General features: G+C 45.0%; 1 protein-coding gene across 4 annotated transcripts; it reads left to right on the forward strand.

Annotated features, from left to right (window-relative positions):
- The first annotated feature begins 113 nt into the window (after nt 1-113).
- C19H17orf80 (chromosome 19 C17orf80 homolog) lies at nt 114-14,895 on the forward strand. 4 transcript variants are annotated; one of them, XM_049860472.1, is made up of 6 exons: nt 244-377; nt 855-1,003; nt 2,893-4,421; nt 8,153-8,260; nt 8,886-8,993; nt 10,567-14,895. In XM_049860472.1, exons 3-6 carry the CDS (start codon nt 2,900-2,902, stop codon nt 10,593-10,595), a joined length of 1,767 nt encoding a protein of 588 aa, XP_049716429.1. In that variant the 5' UTR covers nt 244-377; nt 855-1,003; nt 2,893-2,899; the 3' UTR covers nt 10,596-14,895. The 4 variants fall into 4 exon arrangements, with proteins under 4 accessions (XP_049716427.1, XP_049716426.1, XP_049716429.1 ...); XM_049860471.1 differs by having other exon boundaries at nt 245-377; nt 13,549-14,895; XM_049860470.1 differs by lacking the exon at nt 244-377 and adding an exon at nt 114-209 and having other exon boundaries at nt 8,886-14,895.
- Nucleotides 14,896-15,871: the final 976 nt, after the last annotated feature.

Raw genomic sequence — 15,871 nt, forward strand, 5'->3', positions numbered from 1 at the left:
CCGCGCCGACCGGTAAGCCCGCCTACGGGAAGAGGCGGGCTCGGAGGGGGAGGAGCGACTGGGGGCTTCTGGGAGAGTGGACCTCGTTAGAGCTGGCCCGAGCTTTCGCCTGTTCGTAGCTTAGGAGAACAGTATGAAAAGTCAAGCCCGCTTTAAATTAAATTACGTCGTCATCAAGTGACACAAACATTTGAATTAAGTCCTGTGAGGTAACTTTTTAAAAATAGAGCTGAGAACGATCAGGCAGTTGTGGAGACAGCCTGCTGCTGGTCCCGGGACGAGGGGTTGGAAAGGGTCTGGTGGGGTTATCCTAAGGGGTTTGTCGCTGGAGGTTCCTGGAGTTTTAAATATTTTTGAGTTGAGGACGCAGCTCTGGGGTGAGTCTCAAAGGAGGCCTGGGGGAGAGTGTCCTGAGGCGAGAGAGGAGCAGACTGGGCCCCGGAGCCAGACGGAGGGGCTTCCCGGAGCCGCAGGGAACGAGCCCCGTCGGCGCCCTAGCCTCGGCGCCCTAGCCGGCCCCTGACCGGCTCCGTCCATCCTGCAGGAAACAGCGGTACAACTTTCAGAAACAGTCGGGGAGCGAGGAGGGCAGGCAAGTTAATGCGGCTGAGAGGAGGAAAATCTGCTCGAGATCGCAGGAGGCGGTGGCAAAGATAAGCTAGGAGATCGGCCCTGTGCCTTGAAGGCCGGGCAACTCTTAACTCTGCGCTTTGCGGAATACTGCAGGGGCACTACTATGCAGACAACCCAGTTATTTGTAGTTGATTCGATATCATGTTATATTTATGCGCTGTGCGTGCGCCTGTGCGCGCGCGCGCGCTGTCAAGTTACTTCTCTGATTGTGTCTTACACAGGCCGACGTTAAAATAGAGTCTCTTTCTGCCAAACTCGGGAACGGTGATCGTGAAGTGTGGGGAACCGAGAGAAACAACTGCCAAATAGCATCCTCCCGGAGGAGACCGGGCAAGAGAGCACTTCGGCACTCACGTTAAGACATTACCAGGTAAGTGTTGGGAGCTTTCCCCTGGATTTAAGCGTGGGGTGGAGTACTCTACATGGAGAAACGTGTAACAGAGATTTCAAGCCTCTTTCTTCTAAAGTTATTAGTTCCAAGCCCATGGACGAGATTCAGGGGTGTGTATTTTTATAAGTAACTTTCATCATGTTATCAGACGGATTCTTCCAAAAAGAGTAAGCACAGTTACTCTGTAAAGTCTTTTGGCGGAAAACATAGCTTTCTTTTGCCTGACTTTCTGGAGAATAAAGTGTTGGTTGCTTTGATAAGTGATTTAACCAGGATCGCGTCTATTTTGTAAGTGGTTTCGAAGTCTTGATTTTTTGGCCTATTTAGTAGTCAGAAGATATTTACACTCACAGTATGTTATAATTAAAATATTTTACATGCTTTGCCTAGAGAAAGAATTCATCCAATAAATATTATATGCCAGACTCAGTGCTAGGATTTGAGAACACAGCTGAGCTCAAGGATAGACACAATCCCTGCTCTCTGGGACTTTGTAGAAAAAATAAGAGCTGTAAAAACAAAAAAACTTTCAACTGAGCTTGGGAATTAAACGTTTCCTTCTCCAGACTTTAGAGAAGAATGAAGAGGTACAAACAATATGTTGCATAAATATCACAAAGATATCAAACTGAACAAATTTGCCAACAATCCACTGTTGTCCAGACCATCAGTAAAAAATTAGGGACTGTCCCCTCCCCTATGGATATATTATTTGTATACTATAAAAACCCAAAATCCAAACCCACTACCACTGAGTCCATTCTGACTGTAGCAGTTCTATAGGACAGAGTTAGAACTGCTCTGTCCGGTTTCCAAGGCTGTAATCTTTATGCAAGCAGACTGCCACATCTTTCTTCTGTAGAGCGGCTGGTGGGTGTGTACCACCAACCTTTCAGTTAGCAGGCAAGTGCTTAACCACTGTGCCTCAGGACTCCTCATTTGTACACTGTACAGTCATTGTGTGTGTGTGTGTGTGTGTGTGTGTGTGTGTGTGTATCTCTATCTAATCCAGAGCCCTGGTGGAGTACTGATTAAGAGCTCAGCTGCTAACCAAAAGGTTGGCAGTTTGAATCCACCAGCCACCCCTTGGAAATGCTATGGGGCAGTTCTGCTCTGTCTTACAAGGTCGCTATGAGTCAGAATCGACCCAATGGCAATGGGTTTTGATATTATCAACATGTTAAATACGAGTAGAGCTTCATTTCTTATTTTAAAATAATATAAATGGAACTTCTAATATTCTTGTACCCCCATGGATCCTCCCCATTACCACTTTTTAAAACTGCTGGTCTAAATCAACAGACTTCAAATCCTGACCTGAGTTTTTTATCTTTGACCATTTTGTCCTTGAAAGATGCGTTCAAGGATTTGTGTGTGCACGCGTGCACAAGAGAGAAGGAGTGAGCACATTTGTGCTTGTCAAAGGGTTTTTATAAGCTTCTTTAAACTTGTGACATTTAGTTGACTTGCCGTGTCTTAAATAGTCAACATTTTATTCTGACTGGTATTTTGAATATCTTTTTCTCTAACCACTAACTTACTCGTCTTATGTCTTTTGGCCTTATGACGTCTTCCTTAAGGTTGTTGAAAACTTTCTTTGTCTTTTGTCACTGACTGATTCCAAGAAAACTTTAAGAAATGTAAAGTGCAGAGCATAGGTAGACCAGGAATATTTACGTTAAAATTAAACTATGCCTTCTGTTTTCTACCTCTGTAAGAAAAAGACGGGATCCTGATAAATCTTTAAAATGTCCTTTAAGCTGCTCTGTCCCAAATGAATGGAAAAGATAACCACATGTAGATAAAATACCAGATTCTTAACTGACAAATTATGTGCTCCTCACAGTCTCACATTTGCCTTTTTTTAGGAAGAGGATGAGTGACATCCCACCCAGAATGGAAGTGTGCCCCTATTGTAAGAAGTCATTTAAACGGTTAAAATCCCACTTGCCATACTGTAAGATGATAGGAGCAACCATACCTGCTGACCAAAAAGGTTGTCAGTCCAAGCCAGCTACACCCTCTCACGATAACAAAAGGAAGGAGCAACTCAAAGACTTAATTAAAGCTAAAGAGACCAACCTAGAGAGAGAGAGTGAGGAAGAAACTACTAAGTTGATAAGAAACAAGCCAAAAGGGACAGTTAAGTCCCTTCCACTGCTAGGTTTGAAAAAAGCAAATAATAAAAAGACAGATAAATACAACAAGAATCAAATTCAGCTCGACCCCAAAATGTTAAAAAATATTGGACCAAAAATTACTTTGCAGGGAGAGACTAAGGCTCAGTTTCATGCATCAGAGAACACCTCTCCTAAAAGAGAACTTGCCAAAGATTTGCCAAAATCGCAGGACAGTAGAAGTAATCCTTCAGAAACAGGAGCATCTTTACTGCTTGGCCCAATGGAACCCTCTTCATCAAATCAAGATAGAAGATATTCTTCAGGCTTACTTAGGGACATACAAACCCCTTCTGCTAATCTGAAATTGGACAAAATTAATCTCCCAAGGCAGGAGCTTCTAGTAGAATCTTTAGATGTGCCTATTGATTATTATAGTTCTCCCACGAATCTCAACAATACAGTAGGAGCATCATTGCCAAGCAATGAGAGAGACCCCAAGGCCAGGGATCACCTGTCAGAGGTTGTCAGTGACGTAAGAAACTCTAAGACTCAGGAAAAGAACAGAGAGTCACTCATTTTAGGCCCAAGAGTTGGCCCGTTAGGTAAAATCCGAGTCGAGGAGAGTGAGGAGGTTGTGTATGGCGTGAGGGCAAACGGACATCACCTCGGAACAGAGGCACATGGGAGCAGAGGCAATGTGGAGAAACGCCTGTCTGTGAGAGAGACGCACGACTGGCCCCCCAGGAGCCACGCCTCTCAGAAGAATTCTGGTAGTGCTAATTTACTCACGGAGAAGAAATCTCAGGATAACGGTCCAAGTTTAAATCTGTCCACTCCAAGGGGGACAACTTGTAATGAGCTCCTTTCCGTATCGCAGTCAGGTAACCAGAGTCTTACCTCTCTGGCTATAAAATTTCTTCCAGAAGAGAAAGCCAAAGCCTGCAGTCATAACCACTTCGCTGGTGTACAGACATTAATGGAGGGTAAGGAACAAGCATCTCTGGAGCCTAGATCTGCCCGTCAGTGCCAAGCATTACACCCTGGACACCAGTGGCCTTTAAATCCAACCTGGCATCACACTTGTAAAACTCCCTTCACCAATCGTGTTGATGCTGTGGACAGAAAAGCCTTTCCCAGCTCCATGGGGCTGGAGTGGTTTCCAGAGCTCTACCCTGGTTATCTTGGACTTGGAATGTTGCCAGGGAAACCTCAATATTGGAATGCAGTGGCCCAGAAGCCTCAGCTCATCAGTCCCAAGGGGGAAAGTCTCTCACAAGGTAAACAAGCTGAGTCTCAAGGGCTCATCTGCCCACTCAGAATACTCTGTGCCTTTTGGATAAATAAGGTTCAGGATACTAATGCTTTCGCTAATTTAGCTTTTTTCCAAGGTAATCCAATGCACTGGACTTAGAATTGTTCTGAAAACACTACTTCTTGCCCCAGAGTCAGTAGCAGTGGTTTCTTACTCTTCCTTTCCTTCCATCAAGAGCTTGAGGTTGGACTGGGGCGGACTAGGAATATTGAAAGCAGTTGAGTTTCTCCATTGAAAAGAGGCATGTCCAGTAGAAATTGGGTGGATACTCAAGCCATGCAGACTCGAAAGTAGCATAAAGGCTTCAAAATCTGCCTAAGTAGAGTAAGTGCTTTGTTCAGAGTTCAGTCTGGACCAGATTGTGCAGTAAGTAGATTCCAGCAACACTTAGGAATTTAGCGGCACAAAGAAGGTAAACGCAGCAGCTGTTTTGGAGCTGGGAGCAGGACAGGGTTACAGCTGGTCAGGGCAGGGGGTGGACCAGAGTTTCCGGAGCTGAGCTGGTGTAGGTCAAGGACCAGGCATCCAGGATGTGGCAGGAAAGGCCTAGAAGTCCATGTGCTAGAAAAAAGAGGCCCGAGGTTAGGACCCAAGAACAGGGTGTCAGAGCATCTTAACAAAACCAGAGATTGAGCCCTAAGACGTGAGAGTATTCGGTAAGAAGTAGGACTTGGAGGAGGAGACAGGACATGGAAACTCACCTTGATTGTGAATCACCCTCTTCCGAAGCATCTTAAATGCTCCTTGTTAATGACCAGGAAAGGTTAACAAGTGGGTAGGATGGAAGTTCCAATTAGGAACCGTCCCTTCAGGGATCCTCACTTTGTCCTGCTCACACCCATCGTTGGTTATGGGACTATCTGGTTAGAACATTTAAAGTTTGTTCGTTCCCCTCACCAGGAAACTGGATTTTTTTAGGTTTTCTAGGAGCATAGCTAAAATAGCATTCAGTCCTGTGAGATAAAGTTTCCTCAGAATAGTGCCAAGAAACTGTTTCGTGTCCTTTCATTGTTGACAGTTCTGTAACTAATACTTGGATTGGTTTGGCAGTTCTGTATCATACAACGTAGAAGTGTAACGTTCTTTGGTGTTTTCAGATACATTTTGACGGAAGACCTGAAGAAACTCAGAATAGATTTGCACCTGAAAAACTTGTAGAACCTGGTCTCTGAAGTCTAGTTGAATCCTTTTTCATTAAACCGTGTTGTGGAAAACACACCGTCACTAGAGGCAGAGGTGTTTGCGATTTCTCTATATGTCTCTGTGATCCACACACCATACTCTGGCAGTGTCATGGGGTGCATTCTGGGCAAGGGGCTCAGAAAGCTAGGAGCAGAACTTGGAACAGGGATGTAACAAGCTAGGGTGGGTCTGCAGTTAGCCAGGGGAGTTCAGGAAGGGCGCGTTTTAGAGACCAGAGCACAGCTGAAGGCAGCAGTCAGAGAAAAAAGAGCGTGTGAGTAACTTGCAGCCGAGGACGTGAGGGATGAGTCTTACGGCTGGGATTCAGACTGTGCTGGGGGATGGACAGAACCTTTTAGAAGTATAGGCACTGTGTGAGGATTCTCAGCCATTGTATAGAGAGTGGAGCCATTGGTTACTGTAGGCTTAACTGGAAGTTGGGTTTGAAACCTGAGGGCGTTAACGCTGGCCAGTGAAAGGCAATATCTAGGAGTTGAGGCGGCAGAGGCTGTGGCAGTGTGCTGGCAGCCCTGGGCCCACAGATACTGAGCCCAAGAGTAGGAACCCAGCCAGGCTGTAAGGGATATGGATGAGAACCCAGAGTGCCCGGGCAGCAGGCAAGAAGACATTGAACAAAGCAGTAACAGGACTTCTGTGGGTATTGAGCTGGCCGCCTGTAGGCCACGGGCTGCTTAGATGATCCCTGCCCAGGGTCTGACTGACAGGTTTGGCTGAACCCAGCACTGGGTTTGGGTTTTTTGGGTATAGCTGGATATAAACAGGCTCAACTGACTAGAGAAGAAGCCACTGGCCTGGGAGCCCCATGGTTCCCGACATTGCTGAGAACGTGGCTGTACAATTGCAGTCTTCACAGAGTTGTTTCTCCCCATTTTTTTCTACAGATTTTTCCCGAGATAAATGAGTTACGTCGTGCTTGTTTGGTATTCTCACCTGCTTGCAAGAGAATCATCTTCTGTGTGATTTCTTGGAAGCCAGCATGGTTCTTTTGTTATTTAACATAATGGTGATAATTTGAGTGGTATTTTTTACACCCACAGCAACTTTTCCCACACCTGCTAAAACCTGTCATAAATGTTTGCTTAATTTATCCTTTATTCCGTTGAGCTGGTGAACCAGCAGTAATAGAGAATATCTGCCTGTCATCAAACATGGAGAAAAGTAGTGTAGGGAAAATGTGAATAAGTAGCATAAGCCTTTCTTCCCGGTTCTGTTTCAGTTATTCATTTATTAAACATAAATAAGAAATGTTCGCCAGTCACTCATAGTGACAGCAACAACAATAGTGATGGGATAATAGACAAGTAAGGAGCCCTGGTGGCACGATGGCTGCTTGGCTGCTAACTGAAAGGTAGGCAGTTCAAACCCACCCAGCAGCTCCACCAGAGAAAGACCTGGCGATCTGCTTAGAAAACCCCATTGGTCAATTCTGCGGGTCACCGTAAGTCGGAATCAGCTCAGCGGCACCCAGGAACATCAACAAACATGTTGACTGTAGATGTAATAACGTGTAGCAGTGTTGTTGTTCTCGTTAGGTGCCGTTGAATCGGTTTTGACTCATAGTGACCCTGTGTACAACAGAACAAATACTACTTGCTCCTGCTCCATTCTCACGATCGTTGCTGCGTTTGAGCCCATTGTTGCCACCACTGTGTCGACCTATCTTGTTGAGGGCCTTCCTCTTTTTCGCTGATCCTCTGCTTCACCAAGGATGATGTCCTTTCCCAGGGACTGGTCCCTCCTGATAACATGTCCAAAATATTGTGCAGCGAAGTCTTGCCATCCTCCCTTCTAAGGAACATTCTGGAAGTACTCCTTCCAAGACAGATTTGTTCGTTCATCTGGCAGCCTGTGGTATATTCAGTATTCTTCACCAACACCATAATCGAAAACTCATGGCAGTAGTTAGTACTTTAGTAGTAGAAAGTCGTGTTTTTTACTAAAACGGTTAGCAGATGACAGAAGATATAAACAAGTCATCTCATTAAGCATGTACCCAGAAACCCCAAACCTGGTGCTGTTGAGTGCATTCTGACTCACAGTGACCATATAGGACAGAGTAGAACTGCCCCATAGGGTTTCCAAAGCTGCAAATCTTTATGGAAGCAAACTGCCACATCTTTCTCCTGTGGAGCGGCTGGTGGATTCGAACCACCGACCCTTTGGTTAGCAGCCAAGCGCTTTAACCACTGCACCACCAGGGCTTCTTTAAGCATGTAGATGGACCAGTATATTCATGGATTCGGTATATTCATCACATCAAGAATATGTATCATTCCTCATCCCCAGGGACTCCCTCAGGCTTCAGGGAACATTTATCTAACCAGGAATTGATTGCTTTGACTTTCAGCACTTAGAGCTCACCTGCAGTCCAAAGTAAACCTCGTTGATCCGCCTTTTCCTGAGGCCTAGCCCTGGAAACCTTTAGCACAGAACTGTTGGGGGAGGGGATGAATTGACACGAACCATCACAGTGACTTCTGTTTGGAACCGTAGTTCCTTTGTTGGAAAGACGTTCGACTGATAGAAGGATCTTGGAACCCCTGACCAGGCTTACAACCGCCAGCTTCTCTCTAATGAGGCTCTTGGGAGCTCTACAGAAAGGTGAGGCTGGAACTGTTGACTGTTGTGTTCTATTGCTGGTTCTAAGCATTTGGAGAAAATTCTCTTATTTCAGCCATGACTGTTAGAGTAAGGCTAAAGAAAAGAGAGAGAGAAAAAAAAGTCGTCTGTTTTTGTCTTGGAGTTTGACATAATGGAAGGTACCAAAGATAATATAATAATATAATAGCTACTGTTTATTGAACAGCTTTCATTTCTTAATTCCTGTCCCCTGCCTCTCTCTGCCAACCTTCCCCGTCTCTGCCTTGCCCACGTTGAGATGCCTTATTCCCAAGCCACCCAGACCCTCAAGTTAACCAACCATATCAGTCTCCTCTCCACTAAACATTTTAGCCAAGTTCCCAAAAAACAAGAGTAATTTGAATTTTACTAAAGTTAAGATCTTCTGGATTTTAACCTTTTCATTTGTTTAAAATATATACATATACATGGTGGCTTAGTCTAGATTCTGAGATATTTTCCAGATCCTTATATTACGTGTTCTAACTATGTCCGCTCTTTGAATTACAGTGCCGTCACCCGAGCTAACTGGGATGACGTGTGTAGTTCACAGGTGGTGGCCCCTAGGTTACGGGTCACTGTAACAAATGCGTTTCTTTTTAAACAGGGTGGACCAGGTACAGCAGCACCTTCAAGGGGAGCGCCGTCGGTGGCATCACGGTGCTCTTTACAGGATACCTCGTCCTCTGTTGTAGCTGGAGCTTCAGGCATCTGAGTAAGCCTTTCTGTATTTTTAGCCTAAATTACAGGTCATGTCCCCTTATAGGGACCTCCAAGGGATTCTCTGGATGGCTTTTTATTTTACAGTTTTGCAGTGCCTGGCATGCCCCAGTGAATGAGCTATTGCCTGGAGCCCTGGGGTTTCTTATTAGAGGTTTTGGTTATAATGGCCTTTATAAGCTTGACTCAAATTTACATAGTTACTCTTGGTGCTCCATTTTACGGTGTCACTGGAGATCTGGTTGTCGTGTGTTTTATGGTTAAAGCTGTTTCCCTGCTAGAAGATCAGGGCTCGTCCCCTTGGTGATTTTTTAACTCCTGCCTAAGAACCCCTTTTTAGAATCAAAACCAAACAGCTCTATTGTACCCCAAAGAGAGGAGGAGAAACAGACTAGAGCTGCCACTCATCAATGTGTGTAAGGCCTCATCTACTCTTAACATTAAAAAAAAAAAAAAACCCTTTTCCTTGTAAGTTTCTGCTTGCTCCAAGACTTACCACAAGGAAAATGCCTGGATTTTATTTCTCTTTTAGGCCCAGGTAACTTTTGTTCATTTTAACTTTTAAAGTGTGATGTTATGAAAGTTTTTCCTTAGCCAAACCCATTGCCATAGAGTCGATTCCAACTCACAGCAACCCTATAGGACAGAGGAGAACTGCCCGGTAGGGTTTCCAAGGCTGTAATATTTATGGAAGCAGACTGTCACATCTTTCTCCTGTGGAGCAGCCAGTGGCTTTGAATCATTGATGTTTCAGTTAGCAGCCGAGTGCTTTAACCACTGCACCACCAGGGCTCCTTATATCCTTATCAGGGTATCAAAAAAGCCCAGACATTTTCATGTGAAAACTTTGGTGTGAAAGTACAATTAGATAACCAAGAGCACTAAAAAACTGAAACCAAACCCACTGCCGTCAAGTCAATTCCGACTCATAGTGACCCTATAGAACAGAGCAGAACTGCCCCATAGAGTTTCCCAGGAGCGTCTGACAGACTCGAAGTGCGGACCTCTTTGTTAGCAGCCAAAGTACTTAACCACTACACCACCAGGGTTTCCAGTAAAAACCCATTGCCGTCGAGTTGATTCCGACTCATAGTGACCCTATAATTCACAAACTGGATGAGACTTCTAAAAAGTCAAGATTTGACTCCATTTGTATTTTCTGGCTCATCCTGCACTTCATGACAAGGAAGGGCAGATCCAGCAGCAACCTCCAGATGCCGAGTGGTATGGCCTCGCCGCTCTCTCGTGGCCTGCACCTGGTCATGGTTGACAGAGAGGAGTTGCCCTGCATAAGTGGAGAGGCCCGACCCAGGTCACCGTCCCCACAGGGAAAAGGCCTTAAGTGTCAACGGATTGAAAGCAATCGTGTTGTTTTAGACCCAGTTATTTTTTACATCTTTAAATTGAAAGTCAGGAAAGTGAAGTAGAAACTTCTCATTATGCCTAAGACTTTTCATTCTAAGCTTACAAAACCAAAGCGTAGCAGAACGATCTGTAGAGGCAAGAGCTAGAAGCAGTTACTAGAAATGGCCTCGTGGAGCCTGACCTCTGTCTCTCTCTGTCCAAAGAGCTGCCACGCTGGCGTAAGTCGTGCTGACCGGGACGCCACTTAAAACTGTGGACCCCCCAGGAGGGTGCGGCGGAGACAGTCACAAACAGCTTAAAATTGTATTGGGACAGGGAGAGGAGAGAAAAGAATAAAATTATTGGAATCTGAAATGGTTCTGTAGGAAGTAGATTTTTTATGTGGACAGATCTGGTTCTGTCTGGCTGTTTCTTTGGCCTGCTCTCAAAAGCAACTGAGAATTACTGGAAAAGCTTCCATTTTATTTAATCGTAAAGGCTGATGTTATTCAAGGAGACCCAAAGATGACTAGGTTCACCATTAAAATTTTTACATAACTGTCTCTCAATTCTCGGTAAAAACAGATACCTGACTTTTAAATCTTTTTCCTCAAAATTGTCCTCTAAACTTTGGTTTTGCACCGTTCATCTAACACTAGATTGCAGATATACTGATATGACATGGTCTTGAATTGGTAGGAAATTAGTACGTATCAGGCCTTCCCCTTGGGGATGGTTAGGCTTTCTTGGGTCCTTGACCAGGTCTTGACAGGGATGAGGCACAGAAGCCCGAGGACGGAGTAAGGATGGGATAAGAGTTGCATGTGAGCCTATGAAAAACCCTTACAAATATTCCTTAAGCTGATGGACGTGAAATTGCACACTAAGCAGAATATGAATCACCATTTATAGATCTTAAGTGAATGTAAGAGATAGTGAACATATAGTTTGTATTTGTTATCTCTTCCTGGAAACTTCAGAGTCCGACTCTTATCCCTCCTCAAAAGAATTTCGGTGAAATACTTAGAAACCCAAACAGCAAACCCAGCACTGTCGGGTCAATTCCGACTCATAGCGACCCTATAGGACAGAGTAAAACTGCCCCATAGAGTTTCCAAAGAGCGCCTGGCGGATTCAAACTGCCGACCCTTTGGTTAGCACTTAACCACTACGCCACCAGGGTTTCTGAAATACTTACAAATCCCTGTAAATTCTGTGTCTCTTGGCCCCATCAAAATATTTGGTATCTTTCAAATTTTATGACTTCTACTTTGGTGCCTGAGGCAGAGAGTAAATTAGACACTTGAAACAGGAACTTTAACCTAGCCTAGACAGCATAGATAGATAACCGTTTCTCCAACCTCTTCTCAACACACGGGCTCAGTTACATAGTCTTAGCTTTGCCTGTGGCAGCCTCATGCCAGAAGACACGAGTCCAGCCCTTTTTATGGCGCAGCTCCTTCAGACCTGCAAAAAAACAGGAGTGCCATCCCAAAGCCAAGATTTATTTACTCATGCATAACTTCCTTTTATCTTCCCAAAACTTGAATTTTGTTGCACCTCCTGCTTTGTCTACACTTTCTAGTCCCAGTCCCCCGTTCTCTCTCTCTAATTATGCCCAGTGGGAGTAATTTAATTCTGCAACAGATTCTCACGGTTAAGGAAAACATTTTCAGAAGTATATCCCTATATACTGGAATTCTACCTAAGGAAAAAGTCATGGCTGAGGGAAGGAGTACTGCATTTGGTTATTTTAGTTTAATAGTACTGAGGACTTCGTGGAAACCTCAGCAGCTGTCCCTTTTCCTTTTGGAAGGACTTTGTGCCCATTCTCTGTAAATGCCCTGTAAGAGAGACACCTGGGCACTCTTCCTTGTTGCTCCTTCCTTTCCCTTTCTCTTGAGCAAGGGCAGCAAAGTGCCAAGGCCTGAAGGCCAAATCCAGCCCACTGCCTGTTTTTGTAAATAAAGTTTTATTGGAATGCAGGCCTGCTTATTCATTTAGGTATTAACTGTGGCTGCATTCACACTACAATGGCAGAGTTGAGTAGTTGTGACAGAAACCGTATGGCCCTTTACAAACAAAGAACTGGCAAACCCTGCCCTACAGTAATGATACCTCAGGCTCTTCAAGGGCTATGGAGTAATAGAAAAAAAACTGGGGGTCGCTGCTCTCAACACCTTCTGGGTTAGGAGACAGTTTTAAATAGGAGAAGCCTTTCTTGACTTGTCTCCAGTACCTTAGTGCCCTGTGTGGCCCCCTGAACGACCCAGGACCCCCTAGCTAATTCTACCCTTTGCTGCCCTTTCCAGAGAAGAGCCTGTGAGGAAATCATTCCCCCTCACCACTTCTCTTCCCTTGACACTTTTTTTAATTTTCATCATCCAAGGCTCTAGGTATCCTACAAGATGTCCTGATTCCTCCCATCTCAGCTACGATCAGTAGGAAATCAAATGCTCTATCAGTTGGGCAGGGAGAAGTTTTTGGAGAAATACACATTTCGGTACCTTGTAGCCCCCATGGGATCGTGGAATGTAGCAGGAAAGGGCAGGATAATTTAGCTGATTTCTTTCAGTTAGATGCTGAGAACTGATTCTCCACCAAAATGTTGTGGCTGAGTTTTAGGAGCCTTCTAAAACATCTCCAGATTCTGAAGTAACTGGGTAATGTCCCCAAAGCAAGGAGGGAAAGGTTTTCTTATCTGCTCATGGCTGTCCTGTGGTTGCGAAAATAATTGAAGAGCTTTTTATCAAGTTTTTTTTGTTTTTTTTTTAAGATTTTGTTTTTTACATTTTATTGTATTTTAGGTGAAAGTTTTGTAAATTCGTTCTCTTTTAACAATTTTTGTACAGCTTGTTCCCTGACATTGGTTACATTTTCAGTGTGTGAGCATTGTCTTTATTTCCATTCCATTTGTTCTGTTTCCATTGATCTAGCTTCCCTGCCCCTCCTTATCTTATCTGTGTTTTAGGGTGGATGTTGACTGTTTGGTGTCCATACAGTTGGTTATTTATGGGAGAACAGTACTCACTGGTGATAGCGTTTCTTTCCAAGTCAATCTGTTATTTGGATGAAAGGTGACCACCAGGAGTGGCTTCAGGTCCAAGTCCAAAGGTTTAACAAGTCCTTTAAGGATCTTTATAATGTTCAAAATCGTTGAAGTGAGTTGTTGAGATGAGTTTATAACTGATTGGTTCTTTTCCTAGATTCAGATCCAGACAAACTCAGCATGATCAAGGAATAAACCTCACAGCTCCAGTTTGCTCTATTGATGCAAACTTGCCTTATGAGGATACTTTCATTATTCATACATGCAAATACACCCAATCACGTGCATGACCTGGCTGATTAAAGGCTTTCTATAGAACGACTAGAGGCTCTTTCCAAACTGGGTGTAGACGAGTGGGAATTTTGCTGCCTGCAGAAGCCAGTGGGCTTCAAGAATAAGGCTGGAGTCACCCCGCGTCCCTTCACAAAGCCAAGGGGAAAAGACGGTGTTTTAGTCATCTAGTGCCATTAGAAAGAAATACCACAGGTGGATGGCTTCAACAAAGAGAAGTTTATTTTCTCACAGTCTAGTAGACTAGAAGTCTAAATTTAGGGTCTCAGCTCCAGGGGAAGGCTTTCTCTATGGGCTCTGGAGGAAGGTCCTTCTTGTCAATCTTCTCCTGGACTAGGAGCTTCTCTGGCAGGAACCCCGGATCCAAAGGACGTGGTCTGCTCCTGGTGCTTCCTTCTTGGTGGTATGAGGTCCCTCTCTCTGCTGGCTTCCCCTTTTATCTTTTGAGCGATAAAAGGTGGTGCAGGCCACACCCCAGGGAAACTCCCTTTCCTTGGATCAGAGATGTGGCCTGGTAAGGGCCTTACAATCCCACCCTAATCCTCTTTCACGTAAAAGTACAATCACAAAGTGGAGGACAGTCACACAGTACTGGGAATCATGGCCTAACGAAGTTGATACACATTTTGGGGGGATACATAATTCAGTCCATGACAGAGGGCAAGAAAGCCTTTAGCCTGATTTACCATTGGAAACAGTCTCCTCTAGTCTCTGTCTTAAAATCCTGCTGCACCTCCTCTGTGGCGCCGGCAGGAGCTTCCCCAGGTAAGCCACAAGTCTCCCAGCCGCGTGCACAGACATTCCTTGTACCTGTCCACACAAGCGCTCCACAGCACCTTCCTGTCCGTCCCTGGGAAGAGACGTGGTGACACCCGGGCTGCTGGCGTCCCTGAGAAGGCTTAGGGCGGAGGTCCCGTTGGGGGCGCATGCAGTGTGTTCGGTGGAGCACCTGCTGCTGCCTGCCTTACTCTCAACCTGAGTATGCACAGCCGAGATACCAAGTCTGCTGGGAAAAGTACATTTTTTAATAACGCTTTAAAATATTTCACTATTAAAAATAAAAGCATTTGCCAGGGTAGAGAAGGGGAGAGGGTTGACACATCGCAGGGTTGGCAATCAGTGTCACAAAACAATATGTATTAATTGTTTAATGAGAAACTAATTTGCTCTGTAAACTTTAACCTAAAGCACAATAAAGATAAATAAAATCCTTCTGTTGTATTATCAGTGAGATGTGTTTTACTTTCTGGGAAAGCCTGCCCGCTGCTCTGTTCTTATCAGTCCTGTTTTTCTCCTGGTTTAGAGATTGCTCTATCAGCTCGCCACCCTCAGGGCCTCCCCTCCCACCTCATTACCACTGTTCCCCCCAAACAATACTGCTCTGGTCTGATCATTTGTCTTCCTGACCCTCACCTCTTAAATAGGGGTGTGTCCTGGAACAAGCTGTCTAATTTATTGGTGCCTCATTTGTCCAGACTGTAAAGTGGGGATAATTATAGCTCCCTTGCAGTGATTTGGTGAGAGCAGAAGTCTTGTAGCTGCCATTTCTGGCACGGTCTGACAAATAGTAGGAACTCAATAGCAGTAAATAAATGTTCTAAATCCATTTATGGTGCCGTACACTACATACAAATTCTGAACTTGAACCAAGTAAGAGAGGCCCCACCACAGCCGCCCACGCCACCCTTGAGCCCAGCTAACACTTGGGTGCCTGTTTGGTGCCAGGTGCTGTGCAGAGCTCATTGCAGCATCTTTTTTCCATCCAACAACGCTGTGGGGTGGATGCTTTCACTGTGTGCATTCTACAGAGTGAGGAAACTCGTCACATAGCATAGCACAGTGGAGCTGGGATTCATACCCCCCAAATATGGCTCCTGGCCTGCATTATTTTAGACTGCCTTCCCCCTTCCCCTACAGCTCCAGGCAGGGCAGGCCACTGTCTGCATCTGCCACAGGCAGGGTGGCTATTTCTACTTCTTGCCTTAGATAGTTGCGCTTCCCCGAATTCCTCTAAAAGGCTCAGCTTAGCCTCCACGCGCCTTTCCCAGTGGATTCCACTGCATTGGTCATTGGCCTACGTAATGGCATAGACAGCATCATGTTAAATGACCCATGTCAGTGTACCTTCTCTCCCCAGGATACACCTTTTCTGTACCACCCATCTCCCCATCATAGCCCCGCATAAGCCA

Source organism: Elephas maximus, chromosome 19, assembly GCF_024166365.1.
Source record: "Elephas maximus indicus isolate mEleMax1 chromosome 19, mEleMax1 primary haplotype, whole genome shotgun sequence".
In the NCBI taxonomy this organism is placed as follows: Eukaryota; Metazoa; Chordata; class Mammalia; order Proboscidea; family Elephantidae; genus Elephas; species Elephas maximus.